The sequence below is a fragment of the Sus scrofa genome, chromosome 13 (assembly GCF_054392235.1).
Source record: "Sus scrofa isolate SSC_HxYL_T2T_F1_AM1 chromosome 13, Sscrofa_HxYL_maternal_Yorkshire_Landrace_v2.0, whole genome shotgun sequence".
Taxonomy (NCBI): domain Eukaryota; kingdom Metazoa; phylum Chordata; class Mammalia; order Artiodactyla; family Suidae; genus Sus; species Sus scrofa.
Genome location: NC_139395.1, coordinates 136,975,264 through 136,999,780, shown reverse-complemented (window position 1 = coordinate 136,999,780; position 24,517 = coordinate 136,975,264). Strand labels below are relative to the sequence as shown.

General features: G+C 55.8%; 2 protein-coding genes across 32 annotated transcripts; one reads left to right on the top strand and one right to left on the bottom strand.

The window, feature by feature from the left end:
• The first annotated feature begins 106 nt into the window (after positions 1 to 106).
• CLCN2 (chloride voltage-gated channel 2) lies at positions 107 to 15,216 on the top strand. Of its 24 annotated transcripts, none has more exons than XR_014824477.1 (24): positions 107 to 365; positions 2,584 to 2,740; positions 2,880 to 3,011; positions 3,371 to 3,499; positions 3,586 to 3,719; positions 3,821 to 3,898; positions 3,986 to 4,064; positions 4,161 to 4,286; positions 4,383 to 4,467; positions 4,878 to 4,979; positions 6,125 to 6,209; positions 6,348 to 6,503; positions 6,890 to 6,959; positions 7,142 to 7,307; positions 7,534 to 7,747; positions 8,051 to 8,184; positions 8,417 to 8,589; positions 8,710 to 8,824; positions 9,050 to 9,123; positions 9,358 to 9,417; positions 9,561 to 9,599; positions 9,782 to 9,886; positions 14,405 to 14,491; positions 14,644 to 15,216. XR_014824477.1 is itself a non-coding variant. In XM_084990581.1 (24 exons), exons 4-24 carry the CDS (start codon positions 3,382 to 3,384, stop codon positions 14,836 to 14,838), a joined length of 2,340 nt encoding a protein of 779 aa, XP_084846707.1. In that variant the 5' UTR covers positions 107 to 365; positions 2,584 to 2,740; positions 2,880 to 3,011; positions 3,376 to 3,381; the 3' UTR covers positions 14,839 to 15,216. The 24 variants fall into 24 exon arrangements, 20 of the variants coding, with proteins under 20 accessions (XP_084846707.1, XP_005670099.1, XP_084846702.1 ...); XM_084990581.1 differs by having other exon boundaries at positions 3,376 to 3,499; positions 7,197 to 7,307; XM_005670042.4 differs by having other exon boundaries at positions 7,197 to 7,307.
• On the bottom strand, positions 15,155 to 24,367 carry FAM131A (family with sequence similarity 131 member A). Of its 8 annotated transcripts, none has more exons than XM_084986930.1 (7): positions 23,807 to 23,984; positions 21,964 to 22,378; positions 21,173 to 21,315; positions 18,908 to 19,001; positions 18,476 to 18,658; positions 18,176 to 18,292; positions 15,155 to 16,876 (listed from the first exon to the last, which is right to left on the bottom strand). In XM_084986930.1, exons 2-7 carry the CDS (start codon positions 22,049 to 22,051, stop codon positions 16,401 to 16,403), a joined length of 1,101 nt encoding a protein of 366 aa, XP_084843056.1. In that variant the 5' UTR covers positions 22,052 to 22,378; positions 23,807 to 23,984; the 3' UTR covers positions 15,155 to 16,400. The 8 variants fall into 8 exon arrangements, with proteins under 8 accessions (XP_084843056.1, XP_084843058.1, XP_005670083.1 ...); XM_084986932.1 differs by having other exon boundaries at positions 18,908 to 19,280; positions 19,857 to 21,315; positions 22,318 to 22,378; XM_005670026.4 differs by having other exon boundaries at positions 22,318 to 22,378.
• Between the last annotated feature and the right edge of the window lie 150 nt (positions 24,368 to 24,517).

Sequence of the window (24,517 nt, the reverse complement as noted above, 5' to 3'; positions counted from 1 at the left end):
CGGGAGGCGGCCCCAACGCGGACCCCAGCCGGGCTGGGCCGGCTCCGGTGGATGGGCCGGCGGGCGGAGCAGCACGGAGGGCACCGCCCTCGGCCCGCCCGCCGAGGAGGGGACGCGAGCGGGAGGCTGCGCCGGCGGCGCCCGCCCGGGGCCCGCCGCACTCTGCACTCGGCGCCCCGGCTGCGGGGACGGGACGGGACGCGAGTGGGCGCGGGCTCCGCGGGCTGGGAGGCGAGTCCAGTTCAGACCCCGAGCCGCAGCGGGAGGCCAGAAGGCTGTGAGCGGAGATGGCGGCCTCGGCGGCGGCGGCGGCGGCCACAGAGGACGGGATGGAGCCGCGGGCGCTGCAGTACGAGCAGACCCTGGTAAGCCGAGCCCTGAGGAGTGTACTTCCAGACCTCTGCTCCTGGTTACCCTTCTCCCCGCGTCGGGCCTACCCTCACCTTGCCCCAGCCCTCTGAGTTGGGGAAACTGAGGCTCGAGGGCCTGAGAGGCTGGAGGGCTGGGGAGCTGGGGGTGGGAGGCTGCACGCAGGTTTCTGGCTGAGGCTGGGGGCCTGCGGAGGACAGGACTTCAGGTGCTAATCCCAGGTGTCCTTCCGTTTACTCTCCCCACCAACGTTTCCTTGCTCCTCCTATCACCACCTGGGTCCAAGCCTCAGCACCTCACTACCCCTTACCAGCACCACTCACATCCTTGAACTCTCTCTGTACTCCTGTCTCTGCCATCCAAGACATCACTTGTGTCTCCACTATGTGCATGGCACTGTGCTAGACGGAGAAACCCAAACCCGGCCCTTACCCCTGGGGGCTGGCAACCCAACATTGGCAGGAGGAACCCCTCAGTCAATTTTCTGGAAAAATGTGGCCTGCCATCCTGGGGGACAGGAGCTTTACTGGAGCTTTACTGGAGGATGGGTCAAGCAGGAAAAGGTGTGGGAATTGGGACCTTTGTCCATGCTGACCCTGGGCATCCAGCCCCCACCCACTCCAGGGCTATCCCTTGGCATCATGAGAAGCAGGGGTCCTTGGGATCGGAGCTGACTCTTGGTCACCATTGTAACTTAATGTTTGAGAAACCTTTTGCCTCTGTTTGTGTCACTGGGGTGGGGGAAACCAGACTCTAGGGAAGGGAGTGGGCCCTGAAGCCCCTTTTTTATCTGTGGCCTGAAATTTGCCCAGGAAAGAGGCAGGGAAGGAACCTCTCCAGGAAGATGGGGCCCAGGCTGTAACTGAGACTGGGAGGGAACCAGTTACAAGAAAGAGTGACTGGATGAAACAGGATGACAGGGAGAGGTAGCAAGAGTGGGGGTGGAGCAAGGGTAGAGGGGTAAGCCTTTGCATAGGATTAGAAGTGTCAGTCAATCTGCACAGGCTGAGAATGGGCCATTGGTCAAGAAAGCCAGGCACCAGCCACCTCTCCATCGCCTTCGCCTGGGTCTCTATCTCTGGAATGACTTCTCAGGGTCAAGTTCACTCTCTGCTCCCGTGTCTCCCCCTTGTCCTTCGGATCCTTTGTCTTTCTCTCGAACACTCACCTCCCCCTTCTATGCTGTGTCTGCCTCTTTAGACGCTACTTTCTCTCCTTGCTCTTCCCTTCTTCCCCTCTGGTCTGCTTTCTCTTCTCTGCCCCCTCCCCTGGCCTCGCTTTTCCCCTCTTCTTCCTCTCTCTGGTTCCCTCTCCTCTCTCTCTTTCTCTCTCTATCTTTCCCTCCCTCACCCCCCCCACCCCGGCCCCAACAGGAGCCCTTTGTGTCCTGAAGCTCTGCGGGTGGCAGCCGGAATCTACTCCTCCCCACCCCCCAACACATGCCCAGCTTGGCAAGTCTAGCCATGGCTCAGCCACTCTCCCGTCCCGTCCCATCACCCCAGCATCCACAGTCACAGCCCAGCCGCCAGCTTCTGCTGTCCCCCAACCCACCACTGGTCTCAGGGTAGCTCCAGAGTGGGGCTGAGGCCACTAAGCACTCTCCACCCACCCAGAGAGACTTTCCACTCCCAGCTGGGCTGGCAGGCTGGTGGGGGGTGGAGGTGGAGAATGGGGACAAGGGGATTAGGGTGGGTGGGAGGGGTGCAGCTGAGTGGGTCACAGGCCAGAGGCCCAGCAGGAACGTGATAAGGATTGGGGCCCCGCCTGTTCCTAGGCCCAACTCAGCTGCCCCCAGTTCCGTGAAGCCTTTATTGTTACTCACATGCCCTTGACCATCCCTTATTCTCTGACCTTCCCTCCTCCCACTTTCAGACTGCCTTAGGTTTTTCCATCTTTTCCTCCTCTGAAGACTTCCCTCCCACTCTGCCTCAGTGCTTCTCCCCCCTACCCTCCCCAGGCCTGTGAGAAGAGGACTAATTATTCTGCCACCCCCAGAGCTATGTCTCTGTACCTTGGCTGTCCCCATCACTCTGGCCAGGACAGCCCCCACAGTCTGCACTGTGCATTGTTCCCACACCCCAAGCCAAAAAGGGAACTGTGGATTCAGGAGGGGGTATATAATGTGGGGGCTGGGAGGAAAGTTGAGGCCCCAGGAGCCCTCCCTGCATCCCCTCTCAGCCCATGTCTGCTAACCCCCATCTCCCTATTGCTTAGATGTATGGCCGGTATACTCAGGACCTTGGGGCGTTTGCCAAAGAGGAAGCCGCTCGGATCCGCCTGGGAGGGCCCGAGCCCTGGAAGGGTCCACCTTCCCCTCGGGCTCCCCCCGAGCTTCTGGAATACGGACAGAGCCGTTGCGCCCGATGCCGCAGTGAGACCTGGGTTGGGGCGAGGGACTTGGCTGTGTGTGCCGAGCAGGACAGAGACCATTAGAGTTGCCCATGGGGGAGGGGGGCGGAGGGAGGAGCACTTTGGTGCCAACCTCTCCTTCTTTACTCCCCTGCTCCCAGTCTGTACCGTACACTGCCATAAGTTCCTAGTGTCCAGGGTTGGTGAAGACTGGATCTTCCTGGTCCTGCTGGGGCTCCTCATGGCGCTGGTCAGCTGGGCCATGGACTATGCCATAGCTGCCTGTCTGCAGGGTGAGGACAAGGGCTGGCGGGGGAGGACTGGGAAGAACCAACCTGCTTCCCCTGTGCCCCACTTGTCCGACTGTCTTGGCTGCTTGGCCACTGACCACTTCCCCCAGCCACTCTGACTGTCCCATCTTCAGGCATAGTCACGGCCACTCCCATGGGCCACAACTTGCCTCCCCTATCCAGCTGACCCTCTTACCTCTTACCTCCGTCCCAGTGAAAGCCCTCTAGCCCCCTCCTACCCCTCGCACCCTGGTTCTGTACGGCACTCCCTGGGGTAACTTGTCACATTAGGATGGCCACTGGCCAGGCAGGGACTGGATGTGTGTGCATCGGAGCTCCAGTGGCACGTCCTCTCTCCACAGCTCAGCAGTGGATGTCCCGGGGCTTGAACACTAACATCTTGCTCCAGTACCTGGCCTGGGTCACCTACCCCGTTGTCCTCATCACTTTCTCGGCCGGATTCACACAGATCCTGGCTCCTCAGGCTGTCGGTACACTAGGAGAGAACCGAAGGGTGGAAACGGGACCTCCTGAAACGGGCACATCAAATGACTGTTCCGGGCCTGTGGGTTTCCAGGGTCCGGCATCCCTGAGATGAAGACCATCTTGCGGGGAGTGGTGCTGAAGGAATACCTCACCCTCAAGACCTTCGTAGCTAAGGTCATCGGGCTGACCTGTGCCCTAGGCAGCGGGATGCCCCTTGGCAAAGAGGTAGGTGCAGGTTGGGGGATGAAGAGGAGCCTCCAAATGGAGGGAGAACCAGGCCAAGGTCAGGGTGTGCACCTGAGTCACCACCTGCCCCCACCCCACAGGGCCCCTTTGTGCATATCGCAAGCATGTGCGCTGCCCTCCTCAGCAAGTTCCTCTCCTTGTTTGGGGGCATCTATGAGGTAAGGGGGACCCTGGGTGGGGAAGGCAGAGGGGACGGGTGGGCTGCTGGACTCACATTGACTTGCCTTTCCCCACACTCTCGCCAGAACGAATCCCGCAACACAGAGATGCTGGCCGCTGCCTGTGCCGTGGGAGTGGGCTGCTGCTTTGCAGCACCCATTGGAGGTAGGCAGTCAGACCAGCCCCAGCGCTGCCCTTGAGTCTGAGGCCATAGGCCAGGCCCAGGCCTCAAGGGGCGCTCCCCTCTCCTTGCCCCCACAGGCGTGCTGTTCAGCATCGAGGTCACTTCCACCTTCTTTGCTGTGCGTAACTACTGGCGCGGCTTCTTTGCTGCCACCTTCAGTGCCTTCATCTTCCGCGTGCTGGCAGTCTGGAACCGCGATGAAGGTGGGGAGACCTGGGGCAGGAGGGGAGCCTTGAGATGGCTCAGGTGGGGATGCTCAAGGCTACACCCCTTCCCTCTGTGACTCTGCTTCCCTACAGAGACCATTACGGCTCTCTTCAAAACCCGGTTCCGGCTTGACTTCCCCTTTGACCTCCAGGAGCTGCCAGCCTTTGCTGTCATTGGGTGAGGAGCTGAGGGAGCTGGGGTGGGTCAGAGAGGAGAAGGTAAAAGAGGGAAGACCTCCTTTTTTTTTTTATGACAAAGCCTTTATTTTTTTATTTTAGTTTATTATTTATTTACTTATTTTTTTTTATCTTTTTAGGGCTGCACCCAGGGCATATGGAGGTTCCCAGGCTAGGGGTCCAATCAGAGCTACAGCTGCCAGCCTATCCCACAGCCACAGCCACTCCAGATCCAAGCTGTGTCTACGACCTACACCACAGCTCATAGCAACAGCGGATTCTTAACCCACTTAGTGGGGCCAGGGATCGAACCTGTGTCCTCATGGACACTAGTCAGGTTTGTTAACCGTTGAGCCACGACAGGAACTCCAGGAAGACCTCCTTTTATCCAAGTACTTCTTCCCTTTCCAGGATCGCTAGTGGCTTTGGGGGAGCGCTCTTCGTCTACCTGAACCGTAAGATTGTCCAGGTGATGCGGAAGCAGAAAACCATCAACCGTTTCCTCATGAAGAAGTGAGTTGGTTCTGGGTTGTGTGAGGGTCACGGCCCCGGGGAGGGGAGGAGGGGGGGGCGTGGGAGGGAGATGACAGGTGAGATGGCAAATAGGGGCCCAGTCCAAAAACAGTCACTTGGTTGTGAAGAGTGTTTTCCAGGCCGATTGAACATTTTTGTTTTTTATTTAAATTACCTGAAAATTGACACTTGAATTTTTAGTCAGTGGCAGAGGGCTTTTTGGATCAAAGACTAAGGCTTCCTGTAGGCCCTTGGCCAGGCCCAGATAGCAGTGCTCCCTGGGGAATGTTTGAGCCTCAGTTCCTCTGCCATTCGGCACAGCTCTCTCAGTTGTAACCGCAAGGACTGGGAGTCGGGAGGCCTGAGCCATGACTTCTGTTGGAACCAATGTCCTTCAGGGAAAGAACAGTCAACTGAACCTGCTCTTTTGGCATTTTCAGTCAACTTCAACTTCATGAGTGACACCAGCTTCCTCCAACACTGACCTCTTAAGTACCACAGAGAAACAGAGAGAGGCAGAAACTTCTCCACACTCTCACACAGTGCGCCCTTCAGCCAGGCATTCTGAGGGCAGGGGAGGAGTCAAGGCTCCAAAGTGTCTGAAGAGGGCTGGGGGGAATGGGTTTTCTGCTGCCGCTACCTGCTTAGGGAGTCAGGAGCCTGGGCTCATTATAACCTTGGATGGCCATCATCCTCAGGGTTGTCTTATCATGAATGGCAAAAGGGGCCTTCTCTCAGAACTGTGTTCTTTTATGGGAGTTCCCGTCAGTGCTCAGCAGTTAATGACCCAAACTAGCATCCATGAGGACTCAGGTTCGGTCCCTGGCCTCGCTCAGTGGGTTAAGGATCCGGCATTGCCGTGAGCTGTGATGTAGGTCGCAGATGTGGCTCGGATCCAGCATTGCTGTGGCGCTGGCATAGACCAGTGGCTACAGCTCGATTGGACCCCTAGCCTGGGAACCTCCATATGCCAAGGGTGCAGCACTAAAGAGAAAAAAAAAAAAGAAAAAGAAAAAGAACTGTGTTCTTTTATGTAAGAGCCAAGGCTCTGCCATGACCTCAGCCCTGAGATATGTGAGGGCACCCAAGCCTATCACCAGTCTGCATGCAGTAGGTGTTTGATGCTGTGAAACCTACCTTTCTAGACGCCTGCTCTTCCCAGCTCTGGTGACCCTGCTCATCTCTACTCTGACCTTCCCCCCTGGCTTTGGACAGTTCATGGCTGGACAGGTAACCCCAGGCAGAACTGGAACGTGTACTTTCTCTTGGGATGCATCCCTCCTAAAAACCATCAGCCCCTACTGTCCTGTGGGCCCCTGCCCTTCATCTTGTCTGTCCCCCAGCCTGAGGCACCCTGTTCACCAATAGCTCTCCCAGAAAGAGACGCTGGTCACCCTGTTTGACAACCGGACATGGGTCCGCCAAGGCCTGATGGAGGAGGTAGAGCCACCTGGAACCTCACAGGCATGGAGCCCACCACGCGCCAATGTCTTCCTCACCCTGGTCATCTTCATTCTCATGAAGGTGGGGCTCCTCACACATGTACAGGCAGAATAGGACCACTAGGTGATGAGCACTGTTCTAAGTACTCTCCATACATTAACTCCTTAAGCCTCACGACAATAGTCTGAGAAAGGTACTTTTAGTATCCCCATTTTAAAGATGGGAAGTTGAGGCCCAACAAGGTTAAGTAACTGGCCCAAAGTCACCCAGCTAGATGGCAGAGTGAGGACCTGAACCCACGTCTCCTGGTTCTGGAGTCCTTCCCCTTTCCTTCACCTCTGAGGGATTCCGAGATAGCTGGGACGCTTGTGCCCAATGGATAAGCAAGGTAGGCTTCGGGATGGAGCTGGGGGGCCACCTGGGGCCGGGTGGCACCTCCACCTGTTTGAATGACCTCCTGCCTGCAGTTCTGGATGTCTGCACTGGCCACTACCATCCCAGTGCCCTGCGGGGCCTTCATGCCTGTCTTTGTCATTGGTGAGTCCTCAGCTGCCTGTTCTCCCAGCCTGCACCCTCTGGCCACCCGCTGGCCATCCCTTCTCTGCCTGGGAGCGGGTTTTGGTCCAGCCCAGCCCCAATCCCCACCCCTGCAGGGCAGTCCCCTGCACTGAATGACCCACTGGCCCCCTTCCCCACCCTCTGACCCTCTCTCTTCCTAGTGTCCCTGCCCTCCCCCTCCACTACCTGTTTCTCTTCCCACACCCCTCCCTGAAGGAGCAGCATTTGGGCGGCTGGTGGGCGAAAGCATGGCCGCCTGGTTCCCAGATGGGATTCACACAGACAGCAGCACTTACCGGATTGTGCCTGGAGGCTATGCAGTGGTCGGTGAGTGTTCCAGGTCCCAGTCTGCCTTGATAAAGCCCTGGCGGGCCGCAGGGCCTAGGCTCTGGCGCCCCCTGCTGGCAGAAAGCAGGCTTCCCTCAGATGCAGAAGCCCACTCCTCAGGATTATACTGGGCAGCCCTGAGGACCTCTGCAGAACTATGAGGGCTGGGAGAGGGGGTCATCTGGGGCCTGGGCACCCTGAGGAGACTGAGGGTGGCTGTCCCCAGGGGCGGCTGCGCTGGCAGGAGCAGTGACACACACAGTGTCCACGGCCGTGATCGTGTTCGAGCTCACAGGCCAGATCGCCCACATCCTGCCTGTTATGATCGCCGTTATTCTGGCCAACGCAGTTGCTCAGAGCCTGCAGCCCTCACTCTATGACAGCATCATCCGGATCAAGAAACTGCCCTATCTGCCTGAGCTGGGCTGGGGCCGCCACCAGTACGGAGAACCGGGTGACAAAGGGGGCTGTGGGTGAGGGGCAGAAGGCATCCTATGACCCCCTCAATTCACCTCCAGCACGGTCCTCCGCCAGTGACGCTGGGAGACCAGCCATCCTGCTCCCTCTTGGCCACTGCCACCCTTGTCCCCTCCCTGCGGGAGCAGCGGCTAGCCCACCTACATAGAACCAGGGCTGTGGGTACTCCCTGGCTCTCTGCGGCCTTCCTCATGGCCCTGAGTTGTAGTGCTCCGGGCTACCCTTCCCTTGCTGACCACAAACCAAGTACCTCTCTGTGCCCTCAGGCAGTACCGGGTGCGAGTGGAAGACATCATGGTGCGGGATGTTCCCCACGTGGCCCTGAGCTGCACCTTCCGGGACCTGCGGTTGGCACTGCACAGGACCAAGGGCCGCATGTTGGCCCTAGTAGAGTCCCCTGGTGAGACCAGGAGGGGGCCCAGGTGCTAGGGTCATCTCCCAGGGTTGCGGCTCAGGAGGGCGAGGGGCAGGAGCCAGTCTCCTAGGTTCCAAGGGCAGTAAGCCAGCAATCCCAGCCAGGCTTCCCTCAGATGTAAGGCATGTGTCCAGGGCCCCACACGGGGTGTGAGGGAAGGCCAGGGGGTAGGAGGGCCTCACCCCCAGCTCCTGAGTCCCCTACCTGCTCTATCCAGAGTCCATGATCCTCCTGGGCTCCATCGAGCGCTCACAGGTGGTGGCATTGCTGGGGGCCCAGCTGAGCCCAGCCCGCAGGCGGCAGTACATGCAGGAGCGTCGGGCTGCCCAGACCTCTTCACCCTCTGACCAGGAGAGTCCCCCCGGCCCTGAGACCTCCGTCCGCTTCCAGGTGAGGGGGAAAAGCTCCAAAGCAGCATGCAGACCTCCAAAATGTTGTGTGGACTCATTGGCAGGGTGACATCGGGTGGTCCAGGGACACTGGCTCCCCAACCCCTTCCTGGCTGTGCAGGTGAACACAGAGGACCCAGGCTTCCCTGCGGCCCGGGGGGAGACTCACAAGCCCCTGAAGCCTGCTCTCAAGAGGGGCTCCAGTAGCACCACAAACCTCAAGGAGAGTCCCACAGGTGAGCCTATCTCCTGCCAGCATGGCAGGGCCGGGGCTGGGGCCTGACCCCTGAGCCCACTAGGGCCCCTGCCCAACCTTTTTACTGGAGCACGTCCTGGCAAAAAGGTGGCCCGGATGGGCCCAGGGTAGAACCAGGACACCTCTCCCCTTGCCCTCGTCACTTCTCCTGGTCCTCTCTGGCAAAGATGACATTGCCCTCGGGGCCTTGTGTTTGGGAACACAGGGAACGTGGAGCAGGCAGGCATCGCCCTCAGAAGCCTCTTCTGTGGCAGTCCACCCCCCGAGGCTGCCTCAGAGGTGAGTGGTTGGAGCCTCTCCATCTGGCTCTTTCTTTCCAGCTCTCTCTCTGACGCCGAGACCACCTCTCCGTTAACCCTGCAGTGCCTGCCTCCATTCTCCCTGCCCTTCTGCCCTCCTGGATGTCAGCTCTGTCCCTGCAGTGTGCCCTTCCTCCTGACCCCACCACTTTCCCTCACCTCCCTCCTCCCCATAACATCAACTCCTCTTCTCTCTGATTTGGCTCTAACAAAGTTGGAGAAGTCGGGAAAATGCGACAAGCGCAAGCTGAAGCGGGTCCGAATCTCCTTGGCGGTAAGTGCTCACTTTCTTCCCGCAACTCAAGAGCACTAGACAGGGAGAGCCAGGGTCTAGGTGGGGTAAGCTTTCCCTGCACTGGGGAGATACACCCGCCTCCTCCCAGCCTCTGGCTGCCAACCTTCCTTCCTCTCTCCTAGAGCGACTCAGACCTAGAAGGCGAGATGACCCCTGAGGAGGTAAGGTGTGACTGGACTCTGGACTCTGTTTCTTCCTGGGTGTGTTCAGTCATCATCTTGGCTGCTGTCCCCATGGGAGGGACCCTGTGGGAGGGGGTAGGAAAAAGGGCAGGCCAACTTCCAGGGAGGTGAGAGCAGCTCTTGGCACCTGCTTCTTAATCCTTCTGGTCTTTCCCTCTCAGATTCTGGAGTGGGAGGAGCAGCAACTAGATGAGCCTGTCAACTTTAGTGACTGCAAAATTGACCCTGCCCCCTTCCAGCTGGTGGAGCGGACTTCATTGCACAAGGTAGGGCCAGAGGCCCAGGGCTGCCTGGGCTCTCAGGAGTGCAGGGTGGGGATCTAGGTCCTCCCGCAAGTTTGGACTCAAGCCAGTGGGGAAGAAAGAGACAGCAAAGAGTGGGCTCTGAGCTGTTTTTCAAACACATTGCTACAGACGATGGGTGGCCTGGAGCCAAGGCTCCTTAGCCTGTTCCTGCCTACGAAGGAGCCAGGCATCATTTTTCCCTGCTCAGGCTTGCCCCCAGGGAACTCTGGACCAAAGCAGCAACAAAGACAGGGCTTGAGCTGGGTGGAAGCCAGAAGGCCTCTGACCCTCTAGAGTCGGACCTAAGCGGGAGGCTGCCAGTGCCCGACAGGGCTGATACACCCATGCTGGAAAAAACAGGCGAGAAACAGGCAGGCTAAGAAAATTGAACAAACAAGCTAACAAACATCCAAGTAGGGGTGGGGACACTGCAGAGAAGAGATAAACAAAGATGAGAAGTGCCTAGTGGGGGGCTTGGAATGTCAGACCCCAGAAAGTCTGACTTAATATAGGCCAAAGGAAAACTGTAGGAACATAGGAAAATAGCTCAGCAGAAGGGCAAGACAGCCTGTATCACATATAAATGGAGAGAAAACTGGAGCGTGGATAGGTTGGTGCTGAGTGAGGCCGATGCTAACAGAGATGGGGACTCTCTTTGGAGGACCCCCTCAGGCTCCCCAGGATGGGGCGGCTGGCATCAGTGGGCATCTCCAGGCCTCTAAGTAAAGGCAGGGAGTATAGGCACACCCAGCAGGCTGCTAGGGCAGAAACCAGGGGGTTTTAGCTAAATTGTTGACAGATTCAACATGCAAGCCTCTGAGGCACGAGGAAAGGGGGGAACTCCCAAGGTCTGCAGCTTGGGCAGCTGGCTTAGATGCAGGCTATGCCTAAGAGCCAGCCTAGCACAGACCAACAGGGGCCAGGGCAGGAAAGATAGGGAACAGAAACCACAAAAAGCCAAAGTAATGAAGATACTTATAAGCCTTTGGGTGAAGACCTCGAATCAAAGTGGGCGGGGAACTGCAATGCAGTTGCACTAAAAAAAAAAAAAAAAAAAAAAAAGATAGGCCTCTGAATAATACATTTGGCTTTTATTTAAAGCCTTTTCCCTAAGACTCTAAAGCTTTTCCATCATCTTACTTAATCCTCAAACATCGCATGATGATGATAACACTGGCATTTTTTTTTACTGCCTGCTGTATGCCAGGCAGTGGGCTAAGCTCTTCACATGTTTAATTTAATCTTCACAACCACCTTGTAAAATGGATATTGTGATACTCCAGTTTTTATAGATAAGGACATTGAGATTCAGAGAGGTTAAGCAGGTTGCACAAGGTCATAGTAAGTAGCAGAATCAGGCCTGGAATCCAAGATGGTCTGACCCAAAAGCCTGTGGATTTAACCAATTTAATACCTGGGGAAACCGAGGAAGTGAGGCGGTCACTTACCCGAGTCAGGATAGCACCAGTCAGGCCCAGAGGCCAGATTTCCTGGCCCCAATCCCAGGAGTCTTTCAGAAGGCCACACTGTCCCTCTCCCTGTCAAGTCACTGTTCCCAAGCCCCCAAAGTGCAGGCCCTCCAAAGGGCTCACTGGTGTCTAATTAAATTAGAGTGAAAAAGAACAAAGTAGGTATTTGTTACAAACTTAAACAGAAGAGGAAGAAAAGTAGCCTTTGAGGTACCAGCTAACAAAAGTACAAAGATTTGGAACCTATAAGAACATAAAAGATGAGGATTCAGAATGTCCTTGCAGGCCTGAGGAGCCAGGAGTAAGTAGTAGCCCAATTAAGTCCAGGAAAGGAACATTCAGAAGGTTGTGCAGCTGGACAGCCCTGTACCAGTTCAGTGCCTCATTCATTCAGGGGCCGCCTATAGGGACATTCAGAGCAGCTGTGGGTGGAGGAGGGAAGCTGGAGCGTCAACAGGAGGCCAGTGGGCTGAACCTGAATCTTCACTCCACCACGTGGTGGCTGGCTTTTTAACCTTGCCACATTTCTCAGCCTCTGTGTGCTTCACTTTCCTTAGCTGTAAAATGGGATCACGGTACCTACATCAGAGGGTTTTCTGAGGATTAAAGTTGATAAGGTCTGAAGCACTCAGAACAGTGCCTGGCACATAATAAGTATGTGATATATGTTAGGAATTACTGTTACTACTTACACTGAGAGGTGAACAACAGGGGACTTTATTTTTTATTTTTTAGGGCCACACGTGTGGCATATGGAAGGTCCCAGTCTAGGGGTCGGATCAGACATGCGGCTGCCAGCCTACACCATGGCCATAGCAACTCAGGATCCAAGCCACATCTGCGACCTACACCACAGCTCACGGCAATGCCAGATCCTTAACCCACTGAGCGAGGCCAGGTATTGAACCCGTATCCTCACGGATACTGGTCAGGTTCATTACCGCTGAGCCACAACAGAGGACTTTAAAAGACGGTGTCATGAGGGAAGTGCCGAAGTGTGGAAGAAATGGGTGTTTTCAATAAAGGATGATTATGTGAGGCTGGAAGCTAGGGTCCCGACATCTGAGGCTGGAAAAACAGGCTGGAGTGGACTTGGGGAGGGATTCTGGAGTCTAACTCAGATTTGTGGGAAAGCTCTTAGAATGGCAGGGCCAAGTTGGAGGGAAGGGAGGCTAAAAGCAGAACCTATTAGAATGTTGCAGCCCTGTCCTGGTGAGGATGGTGAGGGAGTTGGAGAGAATATCCAGAATATTCGGAAAGTACATCAGTAGGGTTTAGTGGGACAAGTGGTTTCCAAACCTAAAAAGCATATAGTCTGCCAGAAGCGTGCTCTGATTAGGATTGTGGAGAACAGAAAGTCAGGGGGAACTTATTTAATAGGATCCTTGGGAGATGAGAGGGACTATTAAACCATAAGCAAGCAAGGCTAAGGGATTTTTGGAACCAGAAATGTTCTAACAATGATATGTTTCCCTCCAAAGTCAGATAAAGAAATTAAAGATAACTTGTAGCTCATGGGATTCAAGTTAGACATGAGGAAGAACTTGATAACATTACAGTTATGACATAGTTATCGGAAAAGCTTATGCTAAAACTGAACTTCCAGTTCCTTTTATAAATACTGTCATGTCTTAGACGGAGAAAGTGAGGGAAGTTCTGGAAGTCCTCTCCTAAATAATTTAGCAACTGGATAAGAAAACCTTTTTTCTTGGCCACACCTGTAGCATGTGGAGGTTCCTGGGTCAGGGATTCAACCTGCACTGTAGTTGTGGCCTGCATCTCAGCTGCAGCATCAGATCCTTAACCTGCTGCACTACAAGGGACCATCCAAGAAAAGATTTTTAAAATGTTAAGATGACTAGAATGAGTACTGAGTAAACTCAAAATTGTGAGATTAAAAACAATAGGCCAGGAGTTCCTGCTGTGGCACAGTGGGTTAAGGATCTGGTGTTGTCTCTGTGGTGACATGGGTTCGATCCCCGGCCCAGCGCAGTGGTTAAAGATCTGGCATTGTGGTGTAGGTCGCAGCTGCGGCTTGGATTCAATCCCTTGCCCAGGAACTTCCATATGCTGAGAGTACAGCCAGAGAAGAAGAAAAAAAAGGCCAAAAATTTCAGGAACTGCTGAGTCAGTAGTGTTTTTCAAGACAGCTGGCCCAAGAAAATCCACTTAGAGCACAAGGGGAACTGGCTGACAATTTCTGATTTAGAAGCTTGGGGGAGGGCCCAAAACAAGAAAAACACAAGGGGATAGGAGTGACTGTTGGACTGTAAGCTACATCTCAGAAGGACCCAGATGCTGCTTGGGCCCCAGAAAAGGCAGTCTATGAGGGATGTAGGCCAAAACTGCTGCAGACCAAAACTAGAGTATCAGAGCAAGGGTAAAGGGGCACCCAAACCAGCCAGCCAGTGAGGGAAGACTGTGTCAGCCATGGAGATGAGTTAGAGGCAGGGGATTCAGGGCCAGTACCCCTAAGAGGGAGTGGGGTGCCTGTGGAGCCTCTGTCCTGAATATGTCCATGACTAATCAGACAGCTGCACAGGACAACTGGAGCTCTGCTTCCTCCTATAGTGTGATGAAAAGTGGCCTGGGAGCAGCAAGGCCACTTCTTGCTCATGCCCCTGAGCACTTTAGCTCTGAGCCTCATGCTGCCTCAGGACACTAGTGAAATTAAATGCTAATGTATAAAAGACATAGCCCGGTGCCTGGCAAATTACCTACCACGTGTCGTACTTGAACAGTTGTTCTCTCCTCTGTCCTCCTCTCTAACGTGAGACAAAGAAGCCATCCCCCATCCACTGCTTCCTCAACATAAGCAACATAAAGATTCCCACTGTCAATTTTCTGAGGCCTAGATACAGAAACATTCTCATTCTTCTTCATCTTCCTCTAGAGGTCCTGTCCCCTTCCCCTCACCATCCATAGCACCCCTCTACTCCCCACTACCACCTTGTTCTGGGTCCCTCTGGCCTGTCATCTAGAGCTGTCCCCTCACACCTCAAGACCAATGTGTTTTCTCCCCATCCCACAGACTCACACCATCTTCTCACTGCTGGGAGTGGACCATGCTTATGTCACCAGTATTGGCAGACTCATTGGAATTGTCACCCTAAAGGAGGTGAGATGATAGTGGCCATCAAAGCCACTTCCACTTCCAAAAAGGCACAGAGGCTTATGTCCAGTTCACCTGGGGAGGAGTCTGGGCAGGGAGCTTGAGTCCACACATCCGACCAGCTTGAGTCCACACATCCGACCCTCTCACCTTTCCAGCTCCGGAAAGCTATCGAGGGCTCTGTGACAGCACAGGGTGTGAAAGTCCGGCCGCCCCTTGCCAGCTTCCGTGACAGCGCCACCAGCAGCAGTGACACGGAGACCACCGAGGTGCATGCACTCTGGGGGCCCCGCTCTCGCCACGGCCTCCCTCGGGAGGGCAGCCCTTCTGACAGCGACGACAAGTGCCAGTGATCCCCTTGAGGGACAGCCCTGGATGGCGGTGGTCATGGCTGTTGGCCCAGATCTTGCAGCTCTCCTATTCCTTCTGCCTTGGGAAGGCAGGAGCTCCAGCCCCACTTCCAGACCTGGAGTGCTAGCTTCTCCTGGCTCATCCTACCTGGAATCTGATCCAGTGCCCACCTGCAGCAAGTGTTCTAAAGGCAGAAAGATGAGCACTGCCCTGGTAGGATGGGAGTGGAGTTGCTTGACCCCTGCTCCCCTTGTGATGGGGGAAGGGGTAGGACTAAGATGGGTTTATACTGGAACCTCCAATGACCAGATGTATATAGAGATTTACAAAGATTTTTATATTAATTTAATAAAACAAATTCTTAAATAGAACAAAATAAACACCTAATGAGCCACTTATATATAGAATGCCTCTGCCCATCAGCTCTGTTCTTACCTTGGGCCCTCTCAACTGCTAAAGCTTACGAGGCGCCAAATTCAGCAGCCACACACACACCCCTCCCCCTGCCCCACCCCATGGCCATAAAACTCCAGAGCCTGCTGTCCATGGAATGCAGGATCTGCTGAGGCTGCCACTGCTTGCTCACCAGCACCCTGGCTGGGGTGCAGGCCCCCAGTAAGGTAGCTTTGGCCTTTCATTCAGCCAAGAAAGGCACCACCCTCTTTCCTCCCCACTGAGAGCTCCCTCATGACTGTCACTCCTTGGCACAATTCCTGCAGACAACTGCCCGGCCACCATGTGGCCCCCTTGTGGCCCTCTCTGGAAGAACATCCAAATCACAGCTCTGTGGTAATCAGGGCCACCCCTCCCTCCAATTCTACTCCAAAGAGAACTCTGAGTGAATGGGGCAGCCACGGGCTGGGAGCCTCCAGGGCCCAGTCCCTGGGGGGGCAGGAAAAGGGCCAAGAATACAGGCTTTCGTCGCCCTGATGCCTCCCAGAGAAGATCCGACTGAAAGAACAGACCAAAACCCCTCTTTAGGAAAAACAAGATTTAGAGACGATGGAGAGGTGAAGCACAGCATGAGCCCAGCTGGGCAAGGGGCCCTTGGGGGACGGCTCAATCCAGAGGATCCAGGAGGGCCAGAGCCAGCCCCCTGGGCAGGGGTGATTCTGTCAAGCACTGCACATGGACTCAGAGGTGAGGAGAAAAGCGGAGAAGAGAGAAGCGGTGGAGGGCGGGGGAGGCAGGTCTCCCTCCCACTCTACCCCACACAGCCCAGTCACAGCCACCCCCTTAGGGGTTCACATCACCCGAGGAGGAAATGTGTATGTGGTGTTTTTGATTGAAGAACATGAACATCACTGTCTGCCACAGCTGTAGCCATGCCCCAGGGGCCCCGGGCAACCCCCGGCAAACCCCCGGAGTGGGGGCAGGACATGCGCCCCCAGCCTGGCCCCTGCCTCCTCTGAACACTTTCATGCAAACACACAACGAAGAAGTGAGTGCTCCCAGGAGCCCTCCAGGCTGTGGAGCTCTGCTGGAAGCCTCGCCCGTGCCTGGGCAGAGGCTCTGCCCCCAGCAGCAGCCAGGGGACACATGCCACCACCGGGCATGATTTGGGTCACTGTTCCTCTGGCTCCACCTCATCCTCGTCTAAGGACACCACCCCAGAAGAAGCTACGTCAGAGGCTTGCCGCTGCCGTTCCCAGCTGCCCGCTGGCGGCGGGCAGAGCGGCTGGCAGTCCTTGCAGGGGGCTGGCTCCTCCTCGGCGGGAGAAAGGCAGGACTCTGTGAGGGGCGAGTTGTAGAGCGAGTCCTGGGCCTCCAATGGGCCCAGGCTGCGGAAGGCACTTTCCCGGCTGGGGGGCAGTTTGGCGAGGAGCAGCTCGTCGCCCAGCAGCTGGGAAGCCAGGCGGGCTGGGGAGCCCAGCAACCCGTCCTCCAGGCTGCACAGACTGGAGCACAGGGTCTCTGGGGACACGGTCTGCGAGCAGTCGCTCTCAGGTTCCACGGAGCCCTGGCGCATAGGCCGGGAGAACCGGTGGCCAGTGAAGAGGTCCTGGAGGTGGGGCCCCAGGGGCAGCTGCCCAGCCAGGTCTGCAAGGGGAGAGAAAGAAGACAGCCCTGCTGGCCTCATTTCAATTGGCCAACTGTCCTCCTCGCTCCACCCTCATAGGAGCCTAGGAACCTTGGAGCAAGTCACCTAACCCCTCAGTGCCTCGGTCTCTTTGAAGGTGAAATGGGGTTTCCAGTGTTACATGGTTGTTGAGAGAACAACAGAGTCTGGCACCAAGTAAGAAAGCAATAAATACAGGGATGACATCCATGGTCATGCAGGTTGTTCACTGCACGAGAGCAGCCTGCCAAGGCGGTGACTGAGGGCTGAAATTCAGCCCACACTGCTCACCAAGCAACATTCCCTAGCAGGGGGCTATGCCCACCAGAAAAGGGGGAGTCTTTTTCTAATTTGCACAAAGATTCCACACGGGCTACTAGTGGCCTTGGATAAATGTTAGTTATTATCATTATACTAGGGATCAAAGCAGGCCTAGAAGTCAAAACAAAACCGATTGTGGTTTAGGGCTTCATCTTAGCCTCATACATCCAAATCAGTCCCCTCCAGACCACAGCAGCAGTCTCCAATGGGCTCTAATGTATCACCCACCTTGGAGAACTTGTTAATTAGCTGGAGGGGTCAGGGTGGGTGGAGGCAATCTTCAAAGGCGAAGAGGGGGGTGGGGGAGAGCCTGTGAGGCTTGAACCCAGAAGCTACAGAGAAAGTCAGCCATGTGGTTCAAAGAGTGGAAGATGAAAGGAGGGCCTTTGCACAGCTGCACGGCCCCCACGGGGTCCTCTCTGCAAGCCCCAGCCCAGAGAATGGCCCACAGGCAGGCCTCGGCTGGAAGGCAAGGATGCTGAGCTGAAGCCAGCAGCCCTGTAGGTGGCCCAAGCCCAGCAAGCCTTCCTGTTTGCCTGGGCCCCAGCCCTGTGATGAGCTATGTGCTGCTGCACTGTGCCTCCTCTGTGCTGCCAGAAGGCTGCCTTGAGAAAGGTAAGGCACAGATCCTCCCAGAGATCAGCCCCACAGAAGGTATTGCTGAGGTCTCTGGGATTTTTCTTGTGGAGGACTGCAAGGCACAACTGCACAAATAGGCAGAGAAGGCTCAGTGCCTGTGGGAAAGGAAGCACTCTATTTCCAATTGCTGATTGCCCACCCAGTGGACAACCCACCCTGGAATGTCAAGGACCGCCTGGACAGAGCCTGTCCCTCTCCTCTTCCGCAAGCTGAGGACATTCTGGATCTCCCCTACCAAAACTAAGGCTGAGCTCTGAACCACAAGGCCTATCAGGCAGTTCCAGCCCAGGTGGCAGCACTAGCAGGAGATGTCCCCTCACCTGAGTCAGTTCCCCCAACAAAGTCCTCATCATAGGATTCATCGGTGGAGTCCTCACCATCCACCGAAGACCATGCCCGGAGCTTGGCTTCTGCAATGGCAAACTGCTCGGCCACTCCTGACAGGAAGGGCACAGAATTCATTTAGCAGAGAGGGCGTGTGAAGACTAGGGCTCAGCTTGGACACACAGAAGGGAAGACACAGGGGTATAGAAAGACTCCGACCCCCACATCAGGCCTGAAGAGATGAGTGCAAGCATCCCTATGACAGATGGGTGGCTTGACCCTCTTTCTGTACCTACCTGCTGCAAAGCGAGCCTCTTGTTCACCCTCACTGAGGTCCGAATAGGAGGAAAAGGCTGATTCCAGGGCTGTGGGAGAGTCACTGGGCTTGCTCCAGCCCTTCCACTCAATGAGGTGAGCCACTCGGCCCTGGGCCATAGCAGTGGGCTTGGTCACGTGGTCCTTCACCACCTGGGAAATACCTGGAGGCGGGGCAGAGTGAGAGAACTTGGTAAGGGCCCAGGCCAGGGAGCACCTGGGAGGGAAGTGGAAGGGTGGCGGTGGTTAGGGACCACATGTGCCTTTGGGTGGAAGAAAGGGCATGGGACTCATCTGAAAAAGGGAGTGAAAGGGTGATCCCAGCAAGAGCTCACAGGAAACAGTCCCCAAGGGCATGTGCAAAAGAGAGAGGAAAGGAGCAAATGGCCAGAGGCATGGGAGGGCATGCCTACCATGCAGGGAGGATCTGGCCAGCGCAGCAATCTCCTGGATAGTTAGGGCTCTCCGGGACTTGGGCAGCATCGCGACTGTGTCTCCAACATTCACCTTGGGGGACAGCAGCAGAGGGTAAGTGCCCCCCGCATGCCCACACTCCACCCAAGGCATCAAGGGGATATGGGAGCTGGGAAGAGATGCTAGGGCAGCACTTATGTCCCAGTGGCTGCTGGGACATGTAAGAGAGTAAGAAGCCAGGATCAGCAAACTGTGTCCTCCCAGGAAGCAACAGAGACTCCGGCAGGCCCCAAGGAGCAGAGCTGCTGCTAACCCGCCACGTCTCAGCTTGCAGAGGGGAAGGCAGCAGGCTGGAAGTAAATGGAGTAGGGCCTTGGAGGAGAAGAGGAAGAGAGAAGGGAATGGCATCGGACACTTCCTCCAGGTCCTCTCCCCCTTGTCCCTCTCCCTCCTCTCAGTTTTCAGAACCCCATTCTAGCTATTTCTAGAGCCTACTAGGGCCACCAACTGAGCATGACAAAAACCAAGCCCAACACCTTCTCCCCACATCTGGCCCTGCTTCCAGACTTCCTTACTTCGCATCACCCTGCCACTCTCCCATTCAGCCTGGCTCCAAACCTCAGCATTGCCATCAGTTCTCCCCTAAGCCTTGCTGACCTGCACCTGTTGTGAAGACCTACTGATTCCACCTCCCAAGTGCCTTTTATACTACCCTCCCTGCTTCTACTCCCGCCGCCACTGCTCTTCCTCAAGAGCAAGCCCTCAGTGCCCTTTACCCAGATTAGTGCAAGTGGTTGTCCCCCAGGCTCCAATTCCGTGCTGTTTTCTCAGCCCAGAATGTTGGGTAAGTGTTCCCCTCCCCTCTTCCCATGATCATCTGGCTCTTTCTCATCTTTTGGGTTTTGGCTGAAATAACACTCCCTCAGAGAACCCTCCTGGCCAGCCTACCAGTTGTCCATTCTTCTTCTGTGGTCTGTAACAAGTCACCATCCTCTATCAGCGTACCCTCTCTGTGTCATTATGGTCTATTTTGTGTGTTTCCTTACTTCTTGTTGGTCTTTTAACTCTTTCAGGAATTCAGTCTCTTTTGGTCACTGTTGCAGCCTTGTGTTTAACACAGTGATGGTAGAGTGGTCTCTCAAAATACATAGGCTGAATGAACGAGGCAGAGTATAAATGTAAAAAAATAATTTCCCTGGAGTGCAACTGGTAACAACACGTCCCTATTTAGGATCTTTTCTGGGTTCCTCCAATGCCCAATAAGCTGCAAGCTTCACAGTCAGGCACTGAAGGAACCCACTCGGTGAGGCCTCGGCCTCTCCAGGCCTGCTTGGAATTCACCACTGACCTCCTCTGCCCAATAAAAGCCCACCTCTCCACCTCCCCTGTCAACAAGCAGCCCCCAACCTCCACCCGCCTCCAGGCAAAGGAACTCAGCTTTCTCCTAGGCTAAGAATACTGTCCTTGCCTAACAAAACACCCCTACCTTTTAAGGCTTCAGTCCACAGTTTCTCTGTCTTGGATACCTGCAACCCCACCCCAGCAGTGCCCTTGAATCTCTCCTGCGGGATCTTGGGATGGCAAGGCTTGGTTCACCTTGGTTCCTACCTCCACCCAGCAGCTGCCTCAGTGCTCCTTGGCAGTCCAGGCAAACATTTTCCTCAATGAATGAACGAAATCAGGACACGCCCCTTCCCCAGCACTGCCTAGGCTCTCCCATATCACCTTCCCACCCTCAGAAAAGGGACTCCACCTGCCCCTCGACCTCAGGCCCACCCACTGTCCCTCCCCTTCAGTACCTGGCTGACAGGGCCCCCAGGGTGGCGCAGGCAGCTTCTGGCCAGGCCTGGGAGGAGGAGCACCTGCTGGGTGTTTCCTAGCTTGCTCTCCCTCCCTCCCATCACTTCCCCCAGCCACTGCCATCCTTGCCTGCGCTCTGCGCAGCTGCGTCCCAGGCCCAGAGAAAAGGTGTATGTCTCCCTGGCAACCCATCACCATGCAACAGGGTCTCCTGGGATACGGCCTGGGATGCGCTGACGTCAGGGCCCAAGGCGCAAGCAAGCCCGCCGACTGGCACGAAGCCGAGCGGAGCAGACCGGTGCGGGGGCGGCATTGCCCCCCCCACCCCCCGCCAAAGCCGGATAGCGCCTCCGCTAGCAGGAAAAGGGAGCCAGAAGCAGGCTGGGGAAGCGGAGGTGGGGCACACAAATCCCCTTCACGTGGATGCGGGTCCCCGTCCCCCTCCCAACACAGGGGCCCAGCACCTCCGGCAAGTCCTGGCTGTCCACGGAAGAAGGGCGAGAGGACCGGCTCCAGCCTCGGAGGGTCCGAGCAGATCCCAAGGAAGATAGAGAGAGGCCCCGAGGAAGTTCGATCCACTCCACAGCCCAAGCCGGGTCCGAGGCCACTGAGGGTTGGGGAAAAGACTTTTCAGCTGGGCTCCCACTTCTGCCAAGGTCCCCATTTTCATCAGATGTTGCCATATCATTTCTCCTCACCGCTTCCCCCACCTCCCAGATATAAGGACCCACCTGGTGCTCACCACAAGTCTGAAAGCCCCTATCCCACAGCCTTGCCCTGACCTTCAAGCCTCTGGGGCCATTTTATGGCAGCCACTCCCCACTGTCCTCCTCAAGATATGTTCTGCCACCAAAACCCTAGGTATGAAACCTAAACTTTGACAAATTCTGAATTTTCTTGGGTTTCTCAGCCCCTCCTGGAAAGCATACCACATTCTTCCACTACCACCGTCGCCTCCTCCCCACAGTCACCTTGGGAGCTTTGCAGCCTTGCTTTGGTTCTTTTCCTCTCACCAGCCTCAGTTTGCATGAGCTCTTTACTCTTCTTTTCTGATAAACCAGTGATTTTTTTTTTTTGACCTTTGCCCCAGTCCCCTAAGGCTTTTTCCAGATGCCTTGTCCAGCCCCAGCCTCATTGTTCCTGTTTAGCCTGGTTCCCAATATCTCAACCAGAGTAATTTTCCTCTTGCCACCTGAGCACCCTACTCCTCAGCTTCCCATCACCTCCCAAATCATATCTATGTCTCCAGTCTCACCTCTGCGACTTGTCTGACAAGTCCATCGTCCTCCAGGCCCTTCACGCTGCCACAGAAACATTTTGCCCAGCACAGAAATCATAGGCATGCTGGCTGTGTTGATGCAGAGAACCAAAAGCCCAGAACAGCTCCAGGCTCAGCTCCCAGTTCTATTCCTATTTTGGCTCCGGATGCTGAGCCAGTCCCCTCCCCACTTGGAACCTGTGCCTAGTCACATAAGGAGAACACTTCTGCCTCATGGCTTTGAGGAGGTGGGAGTGCTGGGGCCCAGCCGAGCTCTCTGGAGCTCAGGGAGCTGAGAGAGGAGACCCATCCCTTAGACAATGCCAACAGGCAATGTACATCACAACTGACCTTTAGCTGGAGCAGCCGTCTCTGTCCCTGAGCTTCAGCCAGCTGGTGGTCCCCAGAAATGCTACCAACCAGAAGGAAGACACAAAGTTACAGGCCATCCCTGGCCCCTAGCTGGTACCTAATCAGGGCTCTCAAGGCCAGTCATGAGGCCAGCGAAGCTCTCCTGACTACAGGAGAGAATGACTTCCTGAACTCCAAGCCTTAGCAGGACCAGAAGGATCAGAGCAGCCTGCTGCTTCTCAGCTTCAAAAGTCAGGAGATTAATTTAGGACTACAAATCCCAGAATTCCTCATGGGAACTCAAGTACAGCGTAAATCTCAGGAGTTCCCACCCGCACAGTGGGTTAAGAATCTGACTGCAGCGGCTTGGGTTGCTGTGGACACATGGGTTCGATCCCCAGCCCAGTGGGTTAAAGTATGCAGCTTTGCTGCACCTGCAGGGTAGGTTGCAGATGCAGCTTGGATTCAACCTCTGGCCCAGGAACTTCCATGTGCAGCTGGTCCGACCATAAAAACCTTTTTTTTTTTAAAAAAAAAAAAGAACAAATCTCAGCTAATGTCTCAGGGCCAAAGAACCTCAAGTAACAACCATACCAAGGCCTGTGTGACTGACCACCTGCCCTGAAAGCCCAGGACCCATTCCAAACCCAGCCCTAATCATCACAAGTTCCTGCCTGGCCTTGAACTTGGGGAAATCCACGACACTAGAGTAAAGCAGGCTGGCCCACCTCAGACACACAGAATTAAGGCCAGGCAGGCCCCTGTGTGCACCACCATTCATGGGAACCAAGGTCCAAGCAGGGATTAGCAGTTGTGGGAAGGATGCCCTGATGGCCTCTCTCTGGGCTCCTATTTCCCTCCATAGGGTATGGTGATGTTTTTTGGTGAGAGTAGGGTAAAGAACTAAAACAGTTTTAAGAAGTGAGAGGTGATCAGGTGCTCACAGGTGCCCCCAGTGGGGCTGCGGTCGCCTTCATCAACCGGCAGACTCTGAAGGAGGTAATGAAGCCAAAAACTCCGTGGAAGGATGCTTGGCCAGCATTTGCAAGCTACCTCCTGAAGGGGGCTGGGACACTGCTAAGGCAGGTTCCCAGCATAGGGCCACTCCCAGGACTGAGAGAAGAGGTGTAGGCAGAGGGGGGTGACTGTGAGTGGGCGTGCAAGGGCAGTAGCCACGGGCTGAAGAAGGTTAACCAGCCCCTCCCTTAAGCTGTGCGCCTCCTGCCACCCTCAGCAGTGGGAATGCAGACAGAAAGACCACAAGTCCACCCTGCAAAGCCCAGAGGCAAGAAGGCCTTTGGAGCGAGCCCGACTCAGTTTAGCCCCCTCCCCGCTCGGGCCGCTCCCTCCTCTTGCCGGCCCGCCTCCCCAGTGCAGGCTCCTCCCTCTCCCAACACCGGCCCCCTCCTCAGGCCCCCCCTCCCCAACGGCCCGCACCCTCCGCCCCCAGCCGCAGCCAGGCTCCCCAACACCGGCCTCTGCCTCTTACCCTGACCCGCCGGGCTCCGAGAGCCAATACAGCCCATGGCCGGGGTACCTAGGCACGCTAGCCCGCACTCGGGGCCCGGGCCATCGCCTTGCAGAGGGTCGGGCCGCGGTCGCCGCACCGGGGAGGGGAAGAGTCGGTGAGAGGGGAGGGGGTGGGAGCCGCTCGTCCGCCAACGCTCCCGGGAGAGGGAACCGGGCCAGTGACGTAAGTGTGGGGGCGTGGCCTTCACGTCACTACCCAAAGAAGGCGGGGCGGAGCCTACGTCACAGCCACGCAGAGGCTGCCTGGGGCAGAGTCCCTCAGCAAAAAAAAAAAACGCTCGTCTGCTGCTTCCAGACCCAAAGGCAGGGGAAGGTGGAGACCGGCAGGTTTGGATAGACTCACAGAATCCAGGCTGCCAGTCAAACTGCATGGGGTCAGAAGCCGTCGGTGCATCCAGGCCCCTCATTTTATAGATGAGACCTCAAAGCCAGAGGGCTTCGGCTATAAACACCTCCAAAACCAAGGCTTCCTCCACACACTGGGGTCTGCATCACATTTTGATAGGAGACCAAGACCAGGAAGTGTGTTCTGTCTAGTACTTCACACCTGTGTTCCCCTTCTCCCCTCAGCAAGGAACCCCCACCACGTCCACTTTGATTTCCTAGCCCTTGCAATCATGGACAGGGGAAGAGGCAAGAGGGGGTGCCAAGTTTCAGGGAACAGTGCTAC

What these genes read in the sequence shown, in the direction of transcription:
- CLCN2 (XM_084990567.1), top strand. Translation starts at nt 2,588, where the DNA reads ATGGCCGGTATACTCAGGACCTTGGGGCGTTTGCCAAAGAGGAAGCCG. An exon ending in CATAGCTGCCTGTCTGCAGG is followed by an intron (nt 3,012 to 3,370) that starts GTGAGGACAAGG and finishes CTCTCTCCACAG; the next exon opens with CTCAGCAGTGGATGTCCCGG. An exon ending in AGCGGACTTCATTGCACAAG is followed by an intron (nt 9,887 to 14,404) that starts GTAGGGCCAGAG and finishes CCCATCCCACAG; the next exon opens with ACTCACACCATCTTCTCACT.
- FAM131A (XM_005670025.4), bottom strand. Translation starts at nt 24,254, where the DNA reads ATGAGGGGCCTGGATGCACCGACGGCTTCTGACCCCATGCAGTTTGAC. An exon ending in AGAGGCTCGCTTTGCAGCAG is followed by an intron (nt 18,293 to 18,475) that starts GTAGGTACAGAA and finishes CCTTCCTGTCAG; the next exon opens with GAGTGGCCGAGCAGTTTGCC. An exon ending in TGTTGGGGGAACTGACTCAG is followed by an intron (nt 16,877 to 18,175) that starts GTGAGGGGACAT and finishes CTCCCCTTGCAG; the next exon opens with ACCTGGCTGGGCAGCTGCCC.